This window comes from Crocuta crocuta, unplaced genomic scaffold (assembly GCF_008692635.1).
Source record: "Crocuta crocuta isolate KB4526 unplaced genomic scaffold, BGI_CrCroc_1.0 scaffold445, whole genome shotgun sequence".
NCBI classification, from domain to species: Eukaryota; Metazoa; Chordata; class Mammalia; order Carnivora; family Hyaenidae; genus Crocuta; species Crocuta crocuta.
The window spans coordinates 3,463,450-3,486,665 of record NW_027530847.1 but is presented as its reverse complement, the minus strand read 5'-3'; the positions used below and the strand labels follow the sequence as shown (position 1 = coordinate 3,486,665).

Here is a 23,216-nt window from a genome sequence, read left to right as displayed (position 1 = left end):
GTGGCCAGAGAGAGAGACGGAGGGAGGGGGGAGAGAGAGACAGAGAGAGAGAGGGAGGGAGGGAGGAGGGAGGGAGAGAATCCCAGGCAGGCTCCATGCTTAGTGCAAAGCCTAACATGGAACTCAGTCCCACAACCACGAGATCATGACCTGAGCCGAAATCAAAAGTCAGACACTTAACCAACTGAGCTACCCAGGTGCCCCTTGATTATTTTTTAAATTGATCCATTCATACACTTCATTAAAAAAAAGACCAAGTGAGGGGCATGGGTCATGATCTTATGGTTCCTGAGTTGGAGACCCACATCAGGCTCTTTGCAGCATGGAGAAATCCTCTGTCCCCTCTCCCTCTGCCACTTCCCTGCTCATGCTCTCTTTCTCCTTCTCTCTAAAAAGTAATAAATAAACATTTTTTAAAAAGACCAAGAGGGGTGCCTGGGTGGCTCAGTCAGCTAAGTGCCAGACTTCGGCTCAGGTCATGATCTCCCAGTTTGTGGGTTCGAGCTCAATGTTGGGCTCTGTGCTGACAGCTCAAAGCCTGGAGCCTGCTTTGGTTTCTGTGTCTCCCTCTCTTTCTGCCCCTCCCCTGCTCGCTGGCTCACTCTCTCTCAAAAATAAACAAACATTAAAAAAAAAAAGGCCAAGAGATACCGTTTTGTAGTTAGGATTAGTTGACAGATTTACAATAGAGTATAAATTCTTTGAGAATTAGAAAATGCTTATGAAACAACTTTCTGAAACGTGTTAGTTTTGAATGGCGTGCACAGTATGGTACATGTAATTCAGTCTGCAAGGATTTGAAATGTTGGCAGTGTTTTGGAATCCTGAAGGGAAAAATCTTTGGAGTAGTTGAATGTATTAGAATTACGGAATATAGAAAATTTATTGCCTCTCTTAATCTACTCTCAAAGAGATCTGTAAGTTAATAGTAGTTCTTCCCAGATTTCATTTTTTATGCTTAAATTGTTTATATATTTTAAAAACAAAAAAATAATATTCTCTATTTCAGCAACTTGTTCTTCCTCTCTTCTCAGTATTATGAACACTGTGATATGTCAAGAATAAAGATTTATTTGATTCTTTTTCATGGCTCTATAATATTTTGTGTGGCTGCACCGCAATTTAAAAAAGGATTTTAAAAAACTTTTTTTTAATGTTTATTTATTTTTGAGAGAGAGACTGACAGAGTGGGAGAGGGGCAGAGAAAGAGGGAGACACAGAATCCGAAGCAGGCTCCAGGCTCTGAGCTGTCAGCACAGAGCCTGATGTGGGGTAGACCTCACAAACAGCGAGATCATGACCCGAGGCTCAACCAGCTAAGCCACCCAGGCGCCCGAAGTTAATAAAGGATTTAACCTATCTTTTCTTGATAAATAATTGAGTTATTTGCAGTTTTTTATTCTCTTAATATATAGGAATAATATGAAAAAACAAAATTAGAGACCAAATACTAAAGGCGGAATATTGAGTGAAAGAGTATGACCATTTAAAAAATGTAATAGCTAATTTCCAAAGGTTGTACTAATTTATGACCTATACCCTTACCCAGCTGTATGTGAGTGCCCGCTTCCCTGGGTACATGCCAACACTGGTATTAATCAGTCTTTCAAATATTACTCAGTCTTCTAGGTAAAAATAACCTGTTTTAATTTAGATTTTTCAGGATTGAGATTGAGTCTCTTGTATATCTTTGTGAACTTCTCTTGTTCTTTGTTTATTTGGCAAAAGAAAGTTTAGCTCTTGCCTAATACTTTTTCCCCATTTGCCCTTTGAGTGTGATTTTTTTTTTTTTTCTAAGATTTTATTTTTAAGTAATGTCAGCACCCGTCGTGGGGCTCAGACTGGCACAGCCCCAGGATCAAAAGCCGCTTACTCCACTGACTGAGCCAGCCAGGTGCCCTGAGGCTGATGTTTTTGAACATAAGTTATTGTAGAGTTGTATGAGGAATAGGCTTAAGAGAACGGACAGTCTCATTATGAATGTGGATCTGTTTGGAAGTCTATTTTGATTTTTGTTTTGGAGAGATTAGCGTGTAGAAAGTGAGAGAAAACAGTAAAATATCAGCATTAATTTGTTTTCTGTTGTGGTGAGTGTTTTTCATAAATACCAAAAAAGACTTTGGTGAATTCTGTTTTTACTGACTATGGCACCACGGCCGTATGCAGTTACTTACTGCCCGTGTGTGTGATGGCCCAGCGTTGGGTGCTGCCGAGTCCCCCACGCCTTTGTCTCACCTGGGAGGACTGCAGCATACCGACGCGCTAGCCGTTGTTTGATTCCTGGTCTGTGAATTCCCCTGTAAGAGAGGGATTTAATCTTTTCATACAGCCGAGTAGAGATTGTTCTGGAATGTCTAACTGAATTGCCTCCTCCTTGCAGGGTGTTCCTGAAAAGAAAGTACTTCCAATCACGGTCCCCAAGTCACCAGCCTTTGCATTGAAGAACAGGATCCGCATGCCCACCAAAGAAGATGAGGTGACGCCTGGGAGGGAGGGTTTTTCTTCTTCCTGCATCATCAATCTAAGCATTCCTCTTTCTTAAACTTAATAGAATTCAAAGGCAGTCACTCTTACCTGGAGTTGTCTTTCACAGTGGGTATGAACATTTGATCATCTTTTGTGCTCCCCTCTAGGGCAAAGCAGTTGGTTAAGGGTATGACTCTTCTCGCTTTTAGTAGTAACTGGTTGCAACTTACTTGAGGCTTGTCCGTGTCTATAGAATTGAAAATCAGCCTGTTGTAACTTGGATCAAAGTTGCCATGCCTTGTATTTTATTTTGCTTGAGCTATTGTCACCATTCAGTGAGGGGCTTTTAAAATTCAGCAGCTACATCCACCCTATCCTATCCACCAACCCAAGGGTTGCTAAGGTTACTTACTGTGTGGTGATGGTTCGTGAAATTGGAATACATAAACTGTCATTGATCAGGCTAGTTTCTTGTTACATCTCCCATTTTATCTATAAATATCCAGAGTTAGGGTAATTTTATAGCAGATCTCAAGCATAAGCCTTTTTATAGGTTCATTTGAAACTAAAATACACAGTAATCTTATGTTACCGGCTTGAACCCAAACAACGTACGTGGTCCTATTCTGGGTTTGGCAACCATTAACTCCCAGTCACATGTTTTAGTGGAGTCTGGAGGCTGGGTCAAAGAAGAGGCCAAGGTATATGCTTGGTTAGTGCCTCTCTTCTGTTCTTCGTTTTGTTCATACTGTCTGATCGCATTTCGGTTTTACAACCTTCCTTTGAAAAACGTGAGATCCTTTACGAGTAATTGTGTTAGTCCTTCATCAGATGTTTCCACACTGGTCTCACCCCTGTGAAGTGGTAGGCAACCTAGGTATTATCCCTCTTTGATAGAAAAGGAAGCGAAGAAACCTAGGAGGCTGAGTGACTTGCCTTAATTAATGCCTTCTTTCATACAGTGTCTTCTGAGTCTGTATTCTGAGATGAGAGAGAGCTTGTGTCTAAACTGGTTTTTTCCTTAGGAAGAGGAGGAGCCGGTAGTGATAAGAGCCCAGCCTGTGCCACATTATGGGGTGCCTTTTAAGCCCCAAATCCCAGAAGCAAGAACTGTGGAAGTATGTCCTTTCTCTTTTGATTCTCGAGACAAAGAACGTCAGTTACAGAAGGAGAAGAAAATAAAAGAACTGCAGAAAGGAGAGGTAGGTGTTTCCATTTCTGCAACTAACATAATACTCCTCTTTCACCTGTCAAAGATTATCTTTTATGTTGCACTTTTAACTATAAAATCACTGACTTTCTCTGATCCCCTCTAAGAACCTTATGAAGTATAAATGGGGCAAGTTGTTAATAACCCTTCTGCTGCAAGGAGATTAAGTGACTTGCCCACGATCATGCTACCAGCTATTGGCGATATTGGGAGAATAACCTTGATTTTCTTTTGAGCCCATCACTCTTTCTGCTGTTCGTACCATGCTGCTTTGAAAACTGGCCTTTCCTGTGTTTCAGATTCATCCAAATACTCTGGAGGAACTCTTGCTTTCTAGCTAGAGAGACCTTAGGATTTTAAATCTTATGTTTTCTTTTCTATTAGGTACCCAAGTTCAAGGCACTTCCTCTGCCTCATTTTGACACTGTTAACCTGCCAGAGAAGAAGGTGAAGAGCACAACTCAGATTGAGCCTTTCTGCTTGGAGACTGACAGAAGAGGTGCCCTGAAGGCACAGACTTGGAAGCACCAGGTGGGGGATGGGGAGAGCAGCCAAAATGCTCATTGCTTCATTATTGGTTGGTTAGACTAGGTAGACCCACGGCATTGAAATTCATCTGGGAGCTAACATCCTGGATTATTTCAGGGGTTCTCTAAATCGGGTCAGTAGTCTTTTTCTATAAAAGACCAGATAGTAAATACTTTATTATTATTATTTTTTAATGCTTATTTATATTTGAGAGTGAGAGAGAGACAGAGTGTGACAGGCAAAGGGGCAGAAAGAGAGGGAGAAACAGAATCTGAAGCAGGCTCCAGGCTCTGAGCTGTCAGCACAGAGTCTGATGCTGGGTTTAAACCCACGAGCTATGAGATCATGACCTGAGCTGAAGTTGAACGTTTAACCAGCTCAGCCACCCAAGTGCCCCAAATTTGGATAGTAAATATTTTAGATTTTGTAGGTTGCATATGGTGTGTGTGTGTGTGTGTGTGTGTTTGTGTTTCAACCCTTTGAAAATGTACAAACCAGTCTTAGCTCAAGGGCTGTACAAAAAGAAGTCGCAAGCTAGATTTGGCCTGCAGGCTGATTGTGCTGATCTCTGCTCCAAGTGATCATCTGGGGAATGTGAGAATCGTCAGGCTTTTCTTGCATTAGGAGTTTAAGATCTCATCTCTTCCATCTATTAGATGTGTTCATTACATGTTCACTCCCTTCTGTGGGTAACAGTATGGAGAGAATAAATAGATCCGTATTATGGTATGCTGTTTTCTCAACATAGTGTGCTCTTTGCTCTTTGTAGATGACAGGTGATTAAAAACAATTGATTGTCAGTTGTTTTAATTGGGATCTAATTCTGCCCCGTTTGGAAAATAATACCCCTGAATCCCTAAGTTTGTCAGTGTTTTTTATATCATCACGTATCCTGGACTCTGTCCAAGAGGAGCTCTGGGCTAATCTTTTTAGGAACTCATCCCTCTTTAAAAAAATTTTTTTTGAATGTTTTATTTATTTCTAAGAGAAAGAGAGAGACAGTGTGAGCAGGGGAGGGTCAGAGAGAGAAGGAGATACAGAATCCGAAACAGGCTCCAGGCTCTGAGCTGGCTGTCAGCACAGAGCCTGATGTGGGGCTCAAACCCATGAACCGTGAGATTACGACCTGAGCTGAAGTCAGAAGCTTAACCGACTGAGCCACCCAGGTGCCCCGGAAGTCACCCCTCTTGAAGCTCAAGAGATGTGATTGCTTAGATGATTGCACATAGGTCCCTTGTTGGTGTTGTTTCCTTGGAAAACTTAGGACTGTTGTTTTGGAAGTAGTAGTGAATCTCTTTCAAGGATCAGGACACAAAATGTCTGTGTGGGGTATTTACTATAATAAAAAACTTTTTTTTTAAGTTTTTCAAATCTACACAAAAGTAGAGAAAATAGTATAATGATTAGTGAACCTGACGTGTACCTGTTTTGCTACACTGGGTATTTCTACCAACAAAGGATTACTTTTGAAGCCAATTTTAGGTCTCACCTCATTTCATTCACAAATAGCAAGTAAATATACTTCAGTGTGTATCTTTACAAAAAAAAAAAGAGTAACAGTAATCCCTTATAGTGACAAATAGTGTTCTTATAACCCCAAATCTCTCATAATTGGTTTAGATAGTTGAATTGTTCAATTAAGGTCTACATATTGCATTTGTTTGATGTGTCTCTAAATCCCTTTTTCTCTGTAGGCTCCTCTACCTACATATTACTTGCCAAATAAACTGGTTTGTCCTGTAAGTTTTCCACAATCCAGATTTTGGTCATTGCATTCCCATTGAATTTAATATGTTCCTGTATCTTCTGTATTTCCTTTTGTTTGTTTGTTTATGTTGTGGGGTGGAGTAGGGGCAGAGAGACAGGGAGAGAGAATCCCAAGTAGGCTTCTTGCTGTCAGTGCAAAGCCTGACTCAGGGCTCGATCCCACGAACTGTGAAATCATGACCTGAACTGATATCAAGAGCCAGATACTCAACTGACTGAGCCACACAAGTGCCCCTCTTCTGTATTTCCTATAAATGAGTAGTTAGAGCTAGAGGCTTGATTAAATTCTAGTTAGATTCTTTTGGGGGTTGGAAGGGAGAATACTTTATAGGTGATCACATCCAAGGGTATATAATATCCACATGTTTATTTTTGTGATGTTCAGATAGGCCTTAAAAGTACCTTAAATACTTTCAGTTTTCCTTGGATTCGGAGGTTGTTAGTCTGATCTACTCATTGTAAAGGGTTGTTTTTTGTTTTTAAAGTTTATTTTTTTATTTTGAGAGGAAGAGAGAGAATCCTAAACAGGCTCCACATTGCCAGCACAGAACCCAACACGGGGCTTGCTCTCACAAACTGTGAGATCATGACCTGAGCCAAAATCAACAGTTAGATGCCCAACCAACTGAGCCACCCAGGCACCCCTGTAAAGGGGCTTTTAACTGGGGTTTAGAGGAAGTCATCTGCTGTCTTTATTTAGATGAAGCAGTTTAGAAACATTAATGCCTGAATCATTGAGGTGGTAGTCGTGGAGATTTGTGTCGTTGTTTCTCTAACAGGCTCTCTCTCTCTCTCATAGCTGGAGGAAGAACTGAAACAGCAGAGAGAAGCAGCGTGCTTCAAGGCTCGTCCTAACACCGTCATCTCCCAGGAGCCCTTTGTCCCCAAGAAAGAGAAGAAATCCGTTGCTGGTAGTATTATATGTACTCTCAGGGGATCGGGGTAGAACTGTCAGACTTCCCAGGGAGGATGCTGGGATTCAGTTATGTCAGTATCAGCTGTGTCAACCAGAAGCATTTGCCTTTAGAGTATCTAGTTGTTCTCCTTTTAGAGTAGGTTTTTGTGTCTTTGTTGAACCCAGCAGCTGTGTTGAGTTTGCAGAATGTGTTGGGGCCAGAGTCGTGGAACAAGAGCCTGGGAAGACACAGTTGGCACTTTCAACCGCAGTTACAGGCTTTACTCCTAAGAGTAGTAAGTGAGGGAGGAAGGGCTAGGGTTTCTTTCTGGAGTTCCATGAAGCAAGCCTTAGATATAAAACATTTAATTCCTTTGCACTGGGTAGAGTGTCAAAAGATGGGATTCTTCTCCTACATCTGTCTCAGAATCACTATGTAGTTCGGAGCAAGCTGTTTCATCTGTATCGGTCATGCTTGTCTCCTAATCAGATGGTTTCCAGGAGCTCTTCCAGCTGGTAAAATTCTAGGACTTTTTATAGGTGGTTTACTCCACCTTTCTGCTACCAGGGCTTCCCTAGAGCTTAGCCGTTCAGTTGCCATGCATGTCAGTATCTACCGCTCGCTGCATCTTTGCAGGCTAAGTTTATGCAGATTCTGCTCGTGCACCAATATTCTCTCTGTTTCTGTACTCAGAGGGCCTTTCTGGTTCTCTAGTTCAGGAACCTTTTCAGCTGGCCACCGAGAAGAGAGCCAAGGAGCGGCAGGAGCTGGAGAGGAGAATGGCTGAGGTAGAAGCTCAGAAGGTCCAGCAGCTGGAGGAGGCCAGGCACCAGGAGGAGGAGCAGCAGAAGGAGGAGCTGGCCAGGTTACGGAAAGAGCTGGTAACTGGGCAGCACGAGCCCTCACTAACCCACAGTTGTCTCTGTTTTGTTTTATCTGTACTTTGCCTTGTTCCAGAAAGAATCTAGGGTGGCCTACAAGGACCACCTAAAAGCAGAGTGGAAGCAGGAAATGACACAAACCAAGAATGCTGACTAAGTTGTGATGTGAACAGTGCTAACGGTGTGCACATTGTCATCCATGCTTCAAGTTTGAGCCATAATTTTGGCCCCTTTTTAGGAAGCAGCTTGTTGGTTACAAAACTCACAGTGTTCACGAGCTGTGATCTGCTAGTTGTTAAAAACAAAACAAAACATTTATTCCTGATACCGAATTCAGATAGAATTTCCTCCAGGGGTCTTCGTAAGGAGGCTCTCATGTGATATAACATGCACAATGATGCATTGCTAGGACTTTTACTTAACTTATTTTTATTATTTCCTTTGGACTTAAGAACACCAATGTGGTTTTACACTTAGACAAGAATACATAGGTAGGGAAGGGTGTGGGAATAGTGTGGCAACTGTGTTTTCATTTTCCCCTTAGTACTGGACTCAAGTTCCTTGGGGTTATAGCACTTGTTGGTCCGTGTGCCCCCCCCCATGCTCACGCTAACATAATGATTATCCAGAAGGAAAACTTAGTTCTCAGTCAGGACTTTTTAGCTCGGTGGGGCAGCAAGCCGCATTTAAGGGCATTAATGAGGAAGAGGACAGCTGCAGGTGGAGCTTCATATGCTTTATAAAAGGAAGAATATAGAAATATAGAAGTTGTTGAGGTTTTGCCTAAAAATGCTAGGCCAGCTGCTGATACAGCTGTTGGCAGAGAGGACTGTGGCTGCAGGAAGGCTCTTGGGACAAATTATTAATGGGACTAGCTCCTTGGCAAAACCAAGCTGCCATTTGCTGATTGGATGAAAATACAGTCCCTGCTCTAGAAATACTCATGAAACCATTTTTTTTTTCCAGTTCTTTGATTTTTTTTTTTTCAACACTTGGTACTGCCTCTTGTGTTTGTGCCTATCATAGAGGTGTTACAGCAATTCTCCATGTGGGCCGATGTCCGCCTCCTAAAGCACCGTTCAGTCAATGTTCTCTTGACTAACCTGACTTAACGCAGGACTGATTTTAGACTATCCAGAAGCATAGGCGGCCTTCTCCCTGCAACCCTTCTTGGTTATTGGTTTGTTTGGTTTTTGTCCATGGTTTGGGTGAATATTAAGACTCAGCTTAAGATTGTGCCCTGGCAGATTCTTAACATGTGTCTCTTCTGTGCTGCAATTGGGTACAGCACTGTTACATCCAAGTAATAGACAACCACGCTGGACATAGGCTTGACGTTCTGTGGTGCAAGCTGAGGGACCCAGCAGGACCTGAATGGAGACTCACTTGGGCTCCAGAGCACATGTGCTTTTCTGTTATGCTGTGTTGCCTTTTTCTGCCCCTCTTTGACTTGTATCTGTAAGATTATACAAACATTTTCTCAAGAAGGAAAAATAAAAACAACCCTAAGTATAGTTCCCTAACATCCTCATCACTGGTAACTTTATCTTTCCTTTCTCTGCAGGTGCACAAGGCAAATCCAATACGCAAGTACCAGGGTGTGGAAGTCAAGTCAAGTGACCAGCCTCTGACTGTGCCCATTTCTCCCAAGTTCTCCACTCGATTCCACTGCTAACCTCAGCTGTGAGCTGCAGGTACCACCTGGGAACAGAGGCTGCTCTTTTCATCAAACCAGGAGCCTTCTTTCCTTGTCACAGGGCATGAAGAGAATCCATTTCTCCAGACTTTTAGCTGCCCACGCCCAACGGAGCATACCTGACAAGTGTGGACTCCAATTTTGTTGAGAATTTTTTCCCCTACGTTATTGAAGCTAATAATGAGACGCAACTCATGTATGTCTCGCTCTGACTTCCTGTAGTTATTTCCTTTGAACCATCAGTAGACCTTTAATATGAGTCTTAACTCTTATTAGACTTTAAAGTCTCTGTATCAGCACAGTATAACTTCTATTGCTTCTTTGCTTCCTTCCTCCTTTTTTTTTCTATTTTAATCAGAAAATAAAGATAGTTAAATACCAAGGTAGGATTTAAGTCATGGCTTACCAGAGGGCAAGTCTATCAGATTTTTTCCTCTTCTCTGCACAAAATGGAATTACTGTTAGGGAACCCGTCACTATGAGGGTAGAAGCCTTGTTCACACAACCATGAAGAATACCGCATGGACCGACAGGGAGCCTCGCAGCAGCCATCGGCGCACTTTGGGACAGAGCTGCTGCCAGGGCACGTTCTCCCCTCGTCAGTGCCGATGGTAACAGGGAATGCCGCACAGTACACATTTGAAGTCCTCCAATAAACTGGAGTAGAATAAATGTGTTTGTCTTCCCCTCCCTGATGTTGTTACTTGACGTTTTTAATTCTGTCAAGTCCCTCTGGAGGTCACACCTTATTGGGGAAATGGATACTTCAAGAGGAAGAAGGTCCAGGACCTTTGGAACTTTTAAAAGCACAGGCTCTGTTCTTAGAGGGAAATGCTTTGTAACTTTTTTCTGTCCTTCCATATTGTGTTAACTCCCTTCCAGGAACCACTCTGGAAGGCACTCCTGTGTGTTATTCCTGCAGACAGTCCTGTGCCCTCTTCCCTAAATGTGCTTTTTCTCACCTGGTAAACTTCTGATAAGAGTCAAGTAAAATCTTCAAAAACCCTTCCTTGGCCACCTGAGCTCCTCAGGTAGGGATAATCACCCCCTTCTGTGTGCCTCCCAAATGCTTCTTGTATATATAGATTTCTAGTAGAACCCTCACACCACTGAGTTTCTTGTGCTTGTTCACAAACTGGTAGAGACCCAGATACCTAAAATTTTCCTAAAAGTTCTTGAAGACAAAAATGATCTTAGTCATCCTCTGTATTTTTCGTAGCTGGCACAGACTTCCCTAGGTCCACGGTAGGTAGTGTATTTTCTTTTAGACTTGACATTATTTATGAACTCTACTTTCTACTAGTTATCTACTCTTGTGCTAGGGAATATAAAAGCATTCATATTCTGCCCCAGGCCAGTCCTAGGCACCATAAAGAGAGTAAACCTATTTTATATTCATGTTTATTCATTCAGTGAGCATTATGAACAGGCCATTGTGGATTCAGTGATGGATGAATGGATGACAAAGCCCGGACATGACTTGCAGATCCCTAAGCCTCCTGAAGGCAAAATACAGTTCTTCTCTTCATTTCCTAGAAGTCTAGTATGCAGGTCCATAACGACTTATGTAATTCATTTAACAAAGATTTATTTGGTGCTAGCTGTACATACCTTGGGACTGCTTAGCCTCTGGGAATACAGCATTGAACAGAAATAGAAGAACTTGCCTTTCATGGAGCTTACCTCTTAGGAAGGAAGACAGACCAGAAGCAAGTAGCTGTCTCCTATTCTATCACATGGTAGATGTTTCTCTGCTATATGAAAAGTAGACTGGATGGGATGGGGGGCATGTGAAGTTGGAAACAAGAAGGCGAAAGCTAGTAGAAGGTTGAGCTAGGGTGGTGGCAGTGGAGGCGGGGAGAAATGGTTGGGTTCTGAGTGTATCTTGGAAGTTGTAACTGGCAAGACTTGCTGACAGATTGGACATGGGATGAGAGAAAGAGGGTTGTTAAGGAGGGCACCCAGGTATCGGCCCTGGAGATCAAGTTCTCCATCCTTTGTCCTGTGAGAGATACAGTTCTACTGCAGTCCTCATATCTCTTGTGGGTTCCTTGGAGGGCTTTCATTTTTTCTGGTCACCTCTCGCTTTGGTATTTTTCTTTCTGTTCATCTCTTGGTCCCCTCTGTGTCTGTCTGTCCTCTGTGCCCCCCCACCCCCACCCCCCCATGTATCAGCAGTTTTTTGACAGTTCACTGTCATTCATATATTTCTATTTGGTATCAGTTTTTTAATATGTTTTGCCCACTTTTTGTTTTTGGTTTTTTCAGGTAGAATAAATCCAGCCCTCAAGTTGAGGGTTCTGAAAAGAGGGTTATTGAGAATTATGGACCTTAGGGGAGTCTTTTACCCCGTATGCTCCACTCTGGATGATCCCGCCCAGACACACCCATTTCGGGCTAGTAATGGGTCTGTAGAGACAACAGGCTTCAGAGCAAATAGCTTAAAGTTGAGGCATAGACATTGCCTCCCGCTTCTCAGAATTCCTCAGTTTTCCCGGTGGCTGTCTACTTCTCAACGGCCTGTCAAATGTTGAGTTCTCTCGGGACCCCCTCACATGACCTTCATTTCTAATACAGCCTCCCGTTTCCTCCAAAGCTCAAAATCTCCACTTCTGTCTTACAGAGAAAGTCTGGTTCTTTATCCCTTCAGTCCATATTCTAGAGGGAGCTTCTCTTTCAACATTCAGAAGACATTCTGAGATTTGCCTAAACAAAGGACATGTTCTCTGATAGGAATTTACTGAGTTTTACTGAGGAATCTGGCTGTCACACTTGGCTTGGCAGTTTTGCAAATGTCCTAGCTCCTGCACACAGGCAGACGGTTAGAATTCCCACCGTTTCTGGGAAGGACTCTGTTTTCAATGTTGTTTTGACTTGGTCGTGGTTTCCCATCGCTAACAGTCCTGTGCTCGTGAACATTCTTGTAAGATTACTGCTCACTCTTCGCTTGGTCGTGTTGTCCTTGTGTGATGGCTGTGTTGCTGCCGTGACTGCTGTTTTGTTCCTTACCGGTTCTTTTCCGTAGAGTTTTGTCCCTGGAAAGTGGAGCTTGAGAGGTAGACCGGCTGCAGTTGCAGCTGCCCCAGAGTTTAATGGAGATGAGACCCATGTACCAGGCTTTGTAACACAAGATCACGTGAGACACAAAAAGTACTGGGGCAGTGTAGATGCCCCTTTTGGAGGTGAGATTGCAGTTCTTAAACATGTTTCTTTTTTTTTTTTTTTCTTTTTCTTTTTAAAAATTTTTTTAAAAATTTTTAATGTTTTATTTATTTTTGAGAGAGACAGCGTAAGCAGGGGAGGGCTAGAGAGAGAGGAATCCGAAGACAGGCTCCAGGCTCTGAGCTAGGTGTCAACACAGAGCCCAATGCGGGGCTTGAACCCATGAACCGTGAGATCATGACCTGAGCCAAAGTCGGATGCCCAACCGAGCCACCCAGGCGCCCCTTTTTTTTTAAGTAAAAATTGCCCCAAGTCGTATGTCTTTTGGAAACAATTAAAATAATACAAACCATATAAAATAAACCACGCAAGTCCCCTTATTTCCCTACTCCCACTGCCCAGCAGTACCCCAGTAATAACAGTTGCGTATTCTTCCAGAATGTTGTTTATGTACTCACACAGATTTCTAGAGCATTTTTCTTTTTTTTAATAACAAGAAGATCATAGCACTCTGCATTTGTTCTTAATTGTAATGTGTCCTTTGAAACGTTTTACATTTGCATGGTTCAAAATTCCAAAGCTACCAAAGTAAAGTTCTCCACCTTTCCCCCCAGCTGCTCGGTTCCCTCAGAGAGAGAGAGAGAGAGTGCCGGCAGGCGTGCTCCTTTGCAGAGATCGCACCACCATACACATATTTCTATCTCTTCTCTCCTTTTATTTTTATACAAACAGTGTCATGCTTTTCTACACCCTGTACCTTGCTCTCTTCATTTGTGTTCTGGATTGAATGATGTGGTTCAGGTGCTAATGTGGGCTTGTCCTCCTGGCTTCCTCCCGGACTGGAGTATGAAGCCTCCTAGGAGAATCTAGTGACATGGAGGCTAGTGACATGGAGGCACGATACCGTAGGCTAGCGACCTGAGGTCCCAAGGACTTGAGGACAGGTCAGCAACACCTGGTCTTTTACCTCCTTCTGGCTTGGTTAGCTGAGCCTTGGGGGGCTTCTTGGCTTGAGTATCTGGTTAAACCTGCATGTCTCCTTTGAGAAATCTGGACATTGCTTCCTTTTCAGTTCCCTTCTGAGTTTGGTGTGCTGGGGCAGTTCCTCATTGCTGAGAGTAGCAGTTAAAAAAGCTGTTAGCCACGTGGCGGGGCTCCTATTTCTGCACAGGCAGGCTGAGTTACAGCGTGGTGGTGTGGATCCAGGTAGGAATCAGTCCGCGTTCTGAGTCCTGAGCTGCCATCCGCCTTGCAGCCTGCTGGGATGCTCAGTTTAGACGACATATAAAGTTTCCTGGACATGGGACAGACCCAGGCCTATGGAAAGAGCAGGAAGGTTAAAGCATGTGGTGCTTTGAGTGGTGACGAAGTTGTAACCAGGGAGCTGACATGTTTGCACCGATGCCAAGAATTCCAGGACAATTTGTTATCCAGCTGAAGCCAGTGTAGTTGCTACAAAAGAGAAGCCTGGGGACAAAACATACTTTTCCCTTGTTCCTTTGTCTTCTTGCATACCCACTCTACTTTCTAGTGCTTGTAGAGAAGGTTACCGACATTGAAAATGTCTCATGGTATTTGTTATTTTCTTTCTTGCAAGAGCATAAGACACGGGGCTCAGGTCAAAGCAGGGCTCTTATGTGCTGAGGGTATCAGCTTCCTGAAAGGGTTTTGGCAGATGCTGACTTTTCACCCAGAGAAGCCATCGTCGGAGGTGTAGGGAAAAAGGCTTAGAAAACACTGGGTTTTATCAGGAAATATTTCACCAGCCTAACCTTGACCTGAAGGTGTCAATTACTCTCTCCCTTTCCCTTAACATTTTATTAGCTAGAAAGGAAAAAACCCTGGCCTATCTGATGTGCTGAGATCCATGTAGGTGCGGGACCGGTACCCCAGAACATCCAAGCCAGCGTGTGAATGTGCTAAGGATCCTAGTAGCCAAGTGCCGTTGCTCAGCTCGTTTTGGCACCAAAGCTATTAGTAGGTTTTCTTTCGGGAGCAGCGGTGGGAGATCAAGTGGGTCAGGGTACAAGGTCGAGTCATTGGTCCTAAATTGTAGTATGAAAAGCAGTTTGGGGCAGCATGTTCAAGCTTGCTTGGTGGTAAGAAGAGTTGAAAAGTCTCTAGCCTGACACCGACACGCTCCCCCTCTGGCGCACGCGCACATGCACACACGCACGGGCACACGCGTACATACACCCACGCGCACGCACACCAGTCAGTGTCCTAGAGATAACCTATTCCATGACTACAGAGGGACTGAATTTGCTCTATGCGAAAACCTTGAGTGAGTTTTACAATTATTCTTTCAGTTTTTAAGGTGGGGATTATTATTAATTATATTCCATTCAGAAAATACCTGGTAATAGGAAGAAAGAAATAAGTATCACCCGCTTTGAGCACTGGTGCTTCTTTGTATAATTTTTTTTTATATAAAACTTTAGCCTGTTTGTCCATATTGAAGGGTATATATATGTATATATCACTTAGCATAGTAGTAACTCAAATATATTTCCATATTACTGCATACTTTGTAAATGCCAATTTTAACAGCTACTCACTGTTCAATTGTTTTGAGTTTGCTTCTCCCCATTGAAAATGCTTGTTTTGCAAAGGATCTTTCTAGACTCTATTTATAGGACAGATTTGTTTGTGCCTCCAGTGTATCATGTCTGTCTCTAAACTTGAAATGGCTGTTTCAAACCGTTTTCGAGCTGTGTAATTAAAATATTAAAAGGAAACATAAACCCCTCCCCAAAGCATAGTTAGTGACATTATTCTGGCATCCACATTTGCAAAATGGAAAGCTTTTTTTGGCTGAGGTGATGTCAATGTTACTGGCACTCATGCCCAGAGAAAAAGTTTACTGGTCTTTGGCAAAGCGTTTCTGGAGACAACTCTCATTACGTTATTTTAAAGTCTTAAAACTTGACATTTGCAGACAGACTTACAAGGTTGATTGTTCTCTCTAACTCTGCAAGATCAGATTTGAAAGGAGAATACCCTTTGTCCTTCTTAACTCTACCTGGGGCTGTGATGTGCCTTTGGGGGAAGAGTAGGAACAGGGAATATAATCTCACTTCTGTCGTTGACATGCTGGGTGACAGGTCACTCTCCTTTTCTGGACTTCGGTGTTCCACATCTGTCGAACAAGGAGACTGAATTGGAAAGGTCAGTAAGGCTCTTTCAGCTTGAGTATTTTCAGAATTTTTAACTGGCTGTTTGTCCTAACCACACCAGGCCTACTTCCGTATTTATATTTTCCTATAGCCACCTGCTCCATCGCTGCAAAAGGGCACCTCTAGTGAGCTCTCCTGCCCCTGGATTGCCATTTGAACTTCAGTGAAGTATGTTGGAGACCTGTGTGCTGTCTTGTTGAGGACTTTCCAAGGGCTGTTCTGGAAGCGGAAATCTAGCCCAGATCACTCCAGGGGACTAATCCCTGAATAATGTCCTCTGACACACACACATATTTTCTGATGTTTCTCTTGACCTTGGAACTGATTAAAGACTGCACAGAATGTTCACTGAATTCTTACAGACTGTGGCAAGGAAGTCCCTCCCATCCTTTTGGCTTTTCCAAGATGTGAGGATATCCAGTAGTGGTTTTTCTGTTGTTGGAGGCACTTTAAGGACATCACAGTAAAACCGATTATCTTGCCTTGCTGCTCTTCTGTCTCTCTCCACCGTAGTTCAGTTTTTACAGTGCTCGTGGTCAAGGGGACTTGGGCTGTTTGGGGATAATTGTCACAGGGTTCAGGAAGAACACAAATTTATTTAGTGGGAAAAGCCCTAGATTAGGACTTGGGAGAGTGGCTTCTGGCTTTCTGACCTTGAGCATGTCATCTGAATTCTCTAGGCTCATTCTCCTCATCATAGAAGTGAGAATGATGTTTCTAGAAAGGGGTTTCCTCCAGCTTCCCGGATGACAGTTTGCTTCCAGCTTTAACGGGACCCAAAGGCACTCAGAGCAGCAATGGTGACTGTCACATTGGACACTTCTTCGTCCCTGTTGGCCAGTGTGACTCAGTGTGACCATGCTGGAGTCATATGCTCAGTATTAATTGTCAGTGGGTGTGTGTCACCAGGGGTTGCTAGAAGCCCCTGCTGTTTACCCAGAGCTAACGACCTGACAGGCCAGGGCTGGGAGCTGCTAGGTAAGGAGCAGGGAGACATCTCTCAGAGGGAGCCTCCATGGGACTCTGTGTAGGCAAGAAAGGAGAGGGCTTGAGCTGGGCCTGTAGGAAGTCACCCTTACTTGCTCATTAGCCCTTTTTCTCTTGCAGTCATCTGCTACCGCAGCAAGAGCAAACCCGGCACAGGCCATCTGCCGGGAGTGGCAAGGGGCCGCCGGGACCCACTGCCCCTTGCTAAACAGCTTCACCTTCTGTGCAGCGCCCTCCCCTTGCAACATTAGCCGCACTGACAACTGGCTCTGAGTGCCTCCGCGTTTTCCTCACGCACAGACAGGACGCTTCTCTTACTCAGAGGCCTCGTGAAAACGGGTCAGAATTAGGTCAGAAGCTCGGCAACTTGGGCTGGAGGACTTTTCCCTGGGACAGTGGTCCTCAGGGCGTGGTCTGTGGACCAGCAGACCAGCCACATCAGGACTAGGCATGTGAATTCTCTGAGCCCTTCTGCAGACCTCCTGAGTCAGGTGCTCTGGACGCGGGGCCCTTGGGGGGACTGAGGCACTCCCAGGCGTGAGGACCGCTGAGCTAGGAGGGAGACCTGTAGGTCCTGATAGACGACAGGCTTCCCAACTCAAAGGTCCCTGTGGGCCAAGGAGCAGCAGCCATTCTCTTCATGACCCTCAGTGCCCAGGCCAGACGGGATCTGGAAGCAAGAAGAGTCTCCCCCCGCCCCCTGGAGCTCCTTGGGGCGTCATCTTTGTGCAATCTGTTCATGTGACACAAGAGAGCTGCTGAGTTTGTTGAGTAGGTTATTTATCTTCTTAGCCGAGACTCCATTACCAGAATACAGGAGAGCAGAAGGCTTGTCCGTACAGCCTTCCAAGGCCCTTCATTTGACAGATGAAGAAACTGAGGCTCCAAGTTACTGTCCCCAAAGTCACCCTGCTAGTAGGTGGCAGTGTGGACCCAGGTCTGGGTGCCCCCGAGTGCCCTCTGCGCCACCCCAGTTGCGTCCCTTGAGTAGACCCAGCAGTAGGGGATGGGCATTCTCAGGAGCTCCTGGCTCTTTTTGGAATTGGGTGACACTTGATCAGAACCCCTGGGTGAAGAAGGGATTGTTTCTGTCACCCTCCAGGGCCAGCAACTTAACTTAGGACCTGGGAGCAAGTGTTTTGTGAAGGTTGCAGCTCGGGCCGGAGCCCTCACTCAGCTCTTGCACTTGCTGCGGGAACCTCCAGCTAAGCGTCCCAGCGGCGGGGAGGCGGATGCCCCCTCCTCGGTCTCACCCAGCAGGCCTCTTCTCAGACCGTTCTGGATGCCTGGGTTCCCGTCCGGGAGGCGGCGGCTGCCAGTCAATTGAGTCACAAGCCTTGGCAGGACGGAATGGTGGCCAGGGTGGTCAGACTGCCAAGTGACCGCTGCTGGGAGGTGCTTTGCCCCGGCCCACTCCCCTTTGTTTGGGCGCCCCTCACCATCCCAGGCAGGGCCCTCTTCCCACAGCGGCCACTCAGGGCTTGCCCAGCACCTCCTGGTTCTTATGGGAACCCAGTTTAGCAAATGGACCTCGAGTTTTATAAATAGCACAATGGGGTAGGCCGGGAAGCCATCCTGTGCAAGGGGACAGAACACACATCCCCCACTTTTTGAGCCATTTCCTGGGATCGTGTGGTGGGAGTGGCTTCCTGTGCAAAGTTGAATTACTTTCAACTCCCAGGTCTGTCCTCCGTACTTGAGTCTCGCTTCTACTCTTTTACGTGTCTGCATTTGTCCCCCACCCCCTCTGGCCCTGCCTTCCTGAGGTGGTGCTTCCAAGTCTGGTCCTGGGACGTTTCCTGCTCTTGGAACAGCTGCACCAGCCTGGGGTACCCTCCTGCTACTTGATCCTATAGGGAGGTGTCCAGTGGCCCTGGGTAATTTTCAGATGACCTTGCTCCTCTGACGTCATTACGTGGCTATTTTGGGCTTTGCTGTTTATTGCTGCAGAGTTGGGCTGAGATGGAGGAGAGCGAGAAAGTGAAGGTTTCCCGTTGTCCCAGGGCCCCACCGAAGTGGGAGCATTTACTCTTCAACGCTTACCAAGCACCTGCCGAACGTCAGGCCCTGGGCTACCAGCTTGATGACAGAGTCCACATATTCTTCCCTTACTCACGAATTCATTTTTCAGTGGGGGCATTCAGTGGTACGGGGTAGTTCTTAATCATGCAGGCTCTGGAGCCGAACGGCTTGGGTTTAAATTTCAGCACCACTGGAACGCCGTCTCTCCTTGGGCAAATTACTCCTCTGTGCCTCAGTTTCCTCCTGGAAATGGGCGTGATAGTAGTATCTACTTCCTAAAGTTGCTATGAAGACCAAAGGAGTTAATATGACACATGGTAAATATACAGTAAATGTTCGTGGCTAGAATGGCACCACTCCTTGTCCTGGATCCTTGTGGTGCAAAGTTGACTGACGTTATCCGTGTCCTGAGCTGGATCTAGGTCTAGATCCCCAGAGCCCCAGTTACTGGGACACTGTGCACCGTGCTTGCAAATCAGGAGGAAACACCTGCCATGTGAGAAGTTTATTTATTTATTTTGAGAGAGAGAGAGAGAGTGCTCACGCAAGCAGGGGAGGGACTCTGTCCTTTGTCTCTACAAAGGGAGAGAGAGAATCCCAAGCAGGCTCCGTGCCTGGCATGGAGGAACCGGACACGGGGCTCGATCTCATGACCGTGAGATCATGACCCTGAGCTGAGGTCAAGAGTCAGATGCTCAGCGTTCTGGGCTGCACCTCCTCAATATTGGGAGTTAATTGACCTGAACTCAGGAGGCACTCAGGCTTCAGGAGTGGTGAAAGCTCTCCAGACGCTTCCCACTCGCATCAGCGCCGAGAAGCACAGCCCACGCTCTAGAGGCTTCTAAGAGCTGGCCAGCTGTACCAGTGATGCTCTCAGGAGCGGGCCCCCTGACATGGGGGTTCTCAGACTTGGTTGAGCATGCTGGTGATAGAGACAGGGTCCTGGGGCTCCCTGCTAAGGAGGCTTCATCTGAAACCAACTCAGGCCTGAGCCCTGAAAGCCTGCTGGCGCCGGGCCTGCAGCTAAGAAGTCTTCCCTGACCATCAGCCCCAATCTGTGTTGTCTTTTTGGTCTCATATACAGCTCCTACCACTTTCTGTCTTGAACTGTAGAAATCTGTGTCCATATGGATACATGCCAAAGTATTAATCTGTGTAGAGTCACAAATGGTCACTTCAAAAAAAAAAATTGGAGGGGCGCCTGGGTGGCTTAGTCGGTTGAGCGTCCGACTTTCGCTTAGGTCATGATCTCGCGTTTCGTGGGTTCGAGCCACGCGTCGGGCTCTGTGCTGACTGCCAGCTCAGAGCCTGGAGCCTGTTTCAGTCTGTGACTCCCTCTCTCTCTGACCCTCCCCTGCTCACGCCGTCTCTCTCTCTCTCTCCTAGAAATAAATAAAAATATTTAAAAAAACATACTTTAAAACAAAAAAAAAATTGGAAAATCCCGAGAATAGAACCCATCTCTACTCCCACACCTATTAAATATATGTATATCCCTCCAGACATTTTGCCATTTTCTTAATAAATGTTTTTAACGACACAAAAGGATCCTACTTCATGAATGACTATGCAATCATTTCTCACCAAAAATGTACTATGTGGTGATTCTGTGGCTATTCTTCGACATCTCTGTGTCCCCAAAGTGACCACTTTAGCCTTTGCCCCAGAGTAGAGCCTTCAGTATGTAATCTTAGCAATAAAACTGATTTTGAGATGGATCAGTGTGTCATTTGAGCTTCCAGAGGGATCTCTGTTCAGTCTCCCACACAGAGTGTCCACAGCCTCTGCTTATCAGCCCCAGAAGGAAGAACAGGGGCGGCTGTAAGGACAGCAGCTTTATCTAGATCTCTCCCAGAGGCCTGAGAGGGAATGCCATGGCCCCAGGCTTAGGCGCCCGAGGAGGAGAGAACAAGAGAAACCAGCCCTGAGAGGCTGTCATGTCAGGACCACAGGAAAGTTGGAGGTGAACTGGCCCCTCTCTTTGGAGTCAGAAAGGTTACTCAACTCCCTGGATTTTCCATCACAGCCAGGCGGGGAGGGGGTCAGGCTGGGAAACGGCTTCTCTGAGCAGGGCCTTTTAAAGCCACTTGGCTGGGTCAATTTCCTTCCAGGAGCCAGGGGAGCTGTGCCCGGGGGTGGGGTGGGGGGGGTGTTAACCCCTCCACTCCCAAGTAATTCTCCCAGGGATGGGTGAGCCTGGGAGCCCAGGCTTCTGGAATGCAGAGCCATCCAGGGCAAGAGGCCTAAGGAGCCGTGAACTCTGGCTGGAGAAACCTTCCTTCTGGCCTTGTTAAATCCAACAGGCATAATTGCATCCTGCTGACCTTAATTCCCCTGGCGGGTTTAATTGGTCCTGGCATTGCCCCCACTTCCTGCCCTGCCCCTGTAGAGGCAGAGAGGGCGGCTGCCCAGCTGGTGCAGGCCGGGAAAGCCCCTTCTTAAGGGTGGGCAGGGTCTCTGGCAGCCCCCTGCCGGGCTGGGAGATTTCCCTGCGCCCCTCCCCCGGGGACTCCCAGGGAGCAGCTGGCCGAGCTGAGCTTAACCCTGGGCGGACGAGCGAGCTTGCAGGCAATCCCGTGGACCCGGAACCAGGCCAGCCTCTCCTCCCAGAGGGAGGGACCGTGGAGGAGCCCGCAGGGACAGCCCAGCCCTCTCCCTGGGGCGTCCACAACATTACCGAGAGCCCACCGTGCTGCCCGGACTGTGCCAAGCACTCTCCATACCTAAATGCTCCCAGCCACCCTATGAGAGGCCATGGGGCAGAGTGCTTGTTAGCTGAGCCTTGGTTTAGATGGTTCAGACCCAACTTTGTGAGTTTGCCTGTGACTCAGTTTTCCTGTCACATCTGTGAAATGGGGATAGAAGAGCTGACATTTGTACAGCACTTAGAATGTCTCCTCCTCATCTACTCTTCTAAATGCTTTATACGCCTCCCCCTCTGAGGAAGGTGCTCAAACGTGACCGCAATTGTCTAACCTCAGTTACTAATCTCAGAGCTCCTTAAGTAAGCCCCTGCTCAGTAAGATCTTTTAACATGAAGCTGCTTACCCCATTGTTGGACCCCTTAGTAAGAGTTTAAGACAGGCCAAGTTATTTGGGAAGCATAACAGCAACAGATGTAGCAAATAAAGCCCCTTATGTTGTCCCTGCTTGGATTTTGGTCTCAACAGGAGGTGGTGCTAGATTCGAATCTGAACTGTTTACAGCTACTCAGTGGCTGTGACTTTCAGGAAGAGCCTCTTACCTTCTGTCAGCATCAGCTTCCGCACCTTTTTTTTTTTAAGTTTATTTGCTTATTTTGAGACAGACAGTGTGAGTGGGGGAGGAGCAGAGAGAGGAGACAGAGAATCCCAAGCAGGCTCTGCGCTGTCAGCACAGAGCCCGACATGGGGCTCGAAACCACGAACCGTGAGATCTTGACCTGAGCGGAAACCAAGAGTCAGATGCTTAACCTGCCAAGCCACTCGGGTGCCCCCAGCTTCCACACCTTTAAAATGGCCTAATTCTTGACCCTGTAGTCCTTTGAAAGGATCCAGTGAGCTGGGTAAAGCCCTTGGCAGAGTCAGGCTTGACCCTGAGGGTGCACTGACTCAGTAAGTGATTGGTACTGACAACCATAGTTAATAACACGGGAATGTCAGTAAGGGCCATCATACCAGAGTAATCCCACAACGCCGGTCCAGAGCCCTGCTAGTCAGTCACTTACTCACCAAACACTGGCTGGCAAGTACACTTTGTGCTGGGGACGCACGTGACCACCATAAAGCCCCTGCCCTCAAGAGGCTCCCGGAGGCTGTCAGTGGTGGGATCAGCCTGGAGCTGAGGGAGGCCAGTGCAGGAGTGCCCAACATTTCACACTAAACCAGATCATATTGTGGGAACAGACAAGTAGCATGTCAGGGGCTCCCAATACCAGGCATGGATAGGAAGCATTTCCGGGGCACCTGGTGGCTCAGTCGTTTAAGCGTCCGACTTTGGGTCAGGTCATGATCTCACAGTTTGTGAGTGCGAGCCCCGCGTCGGGCTTTGTGCTGACAGCTCAGATCCTGGGGCAGCTTCAGATTCTGTCTCCCTCCCTCTCTCTCTGCCCCTCTTCCACTCACACTCTGTCTCTGTCTCTCTCTCAAAAATAAGTAAACATTAAAAAAATTAAAAGGAAGCATTTCAACCTTCGGGACACGGTCAGACCACAAAGGGGATGCCTGGCGGTGGGGGGAGGCGGGCAAGACACGGGCCGGGAGATTTTAGGGAAGAAAGAGGACTTTGGGCTTTGAGGAAGGACATTTCTGGCTCAACCCCTTGCAGAGTGACTTTGGGCCAGTTACTCTTTTGGTCCCCATCTTCTATTCTAGGAAATAGGATGGACGCCCCCCACAGAGCTATTATCAAGATGAAGTTTCCAGACAACCTGGAAGGAGCCAACAG

General features: G+C 46.1%; 1 protein-coding gene across 7 annotated transcripts in view; it reads left to right on the top strand.

The window, feature by feature from the left end:
* Positions 1–10,134, top strand: part of TPX2 (TPX2 microtubule nucleation factor) — a 55,883-nt gene extending 45,749 nt beyond the window's left edge. For 6 of the 7 annotated variants that reach the window (XM_077769352.1, XM_077769348.1, XM_077769349.1 and 3 more), the window contains 6 exons: positions 2,381–2,476; positions 3,492–3,668; positions 4,061–4,207; positions 6,771–6,882; positions 7,561–7,748; positions 9,313–10,134. In XM_077769352.1, the coding sequence (XP_077625478.1) occupies positions 2,381–2,476; positions 3,492–3,668; positions 4,061–4,207; positions 6,771–6,882; positions 7,561–7,748; positions 9,313–9,423 (831 nt within the window). In that variant the 3' untranslated portion in view covers positions 9,424–10,134. The remainder of the gene's footprint in view (positions 1–2,380; positions 2,477–3,491; positions 3,669–4,060; positions 4,208–6,770; positions 6,883–7,560; positions 7,749–9,312) is intronic. The other variant, XM_077769355.1, reaches the window with a different exon arrangement.
* The last annotated feature ends 13,082 nt before the right edge of the window (positions 10,135–23,216 follow it).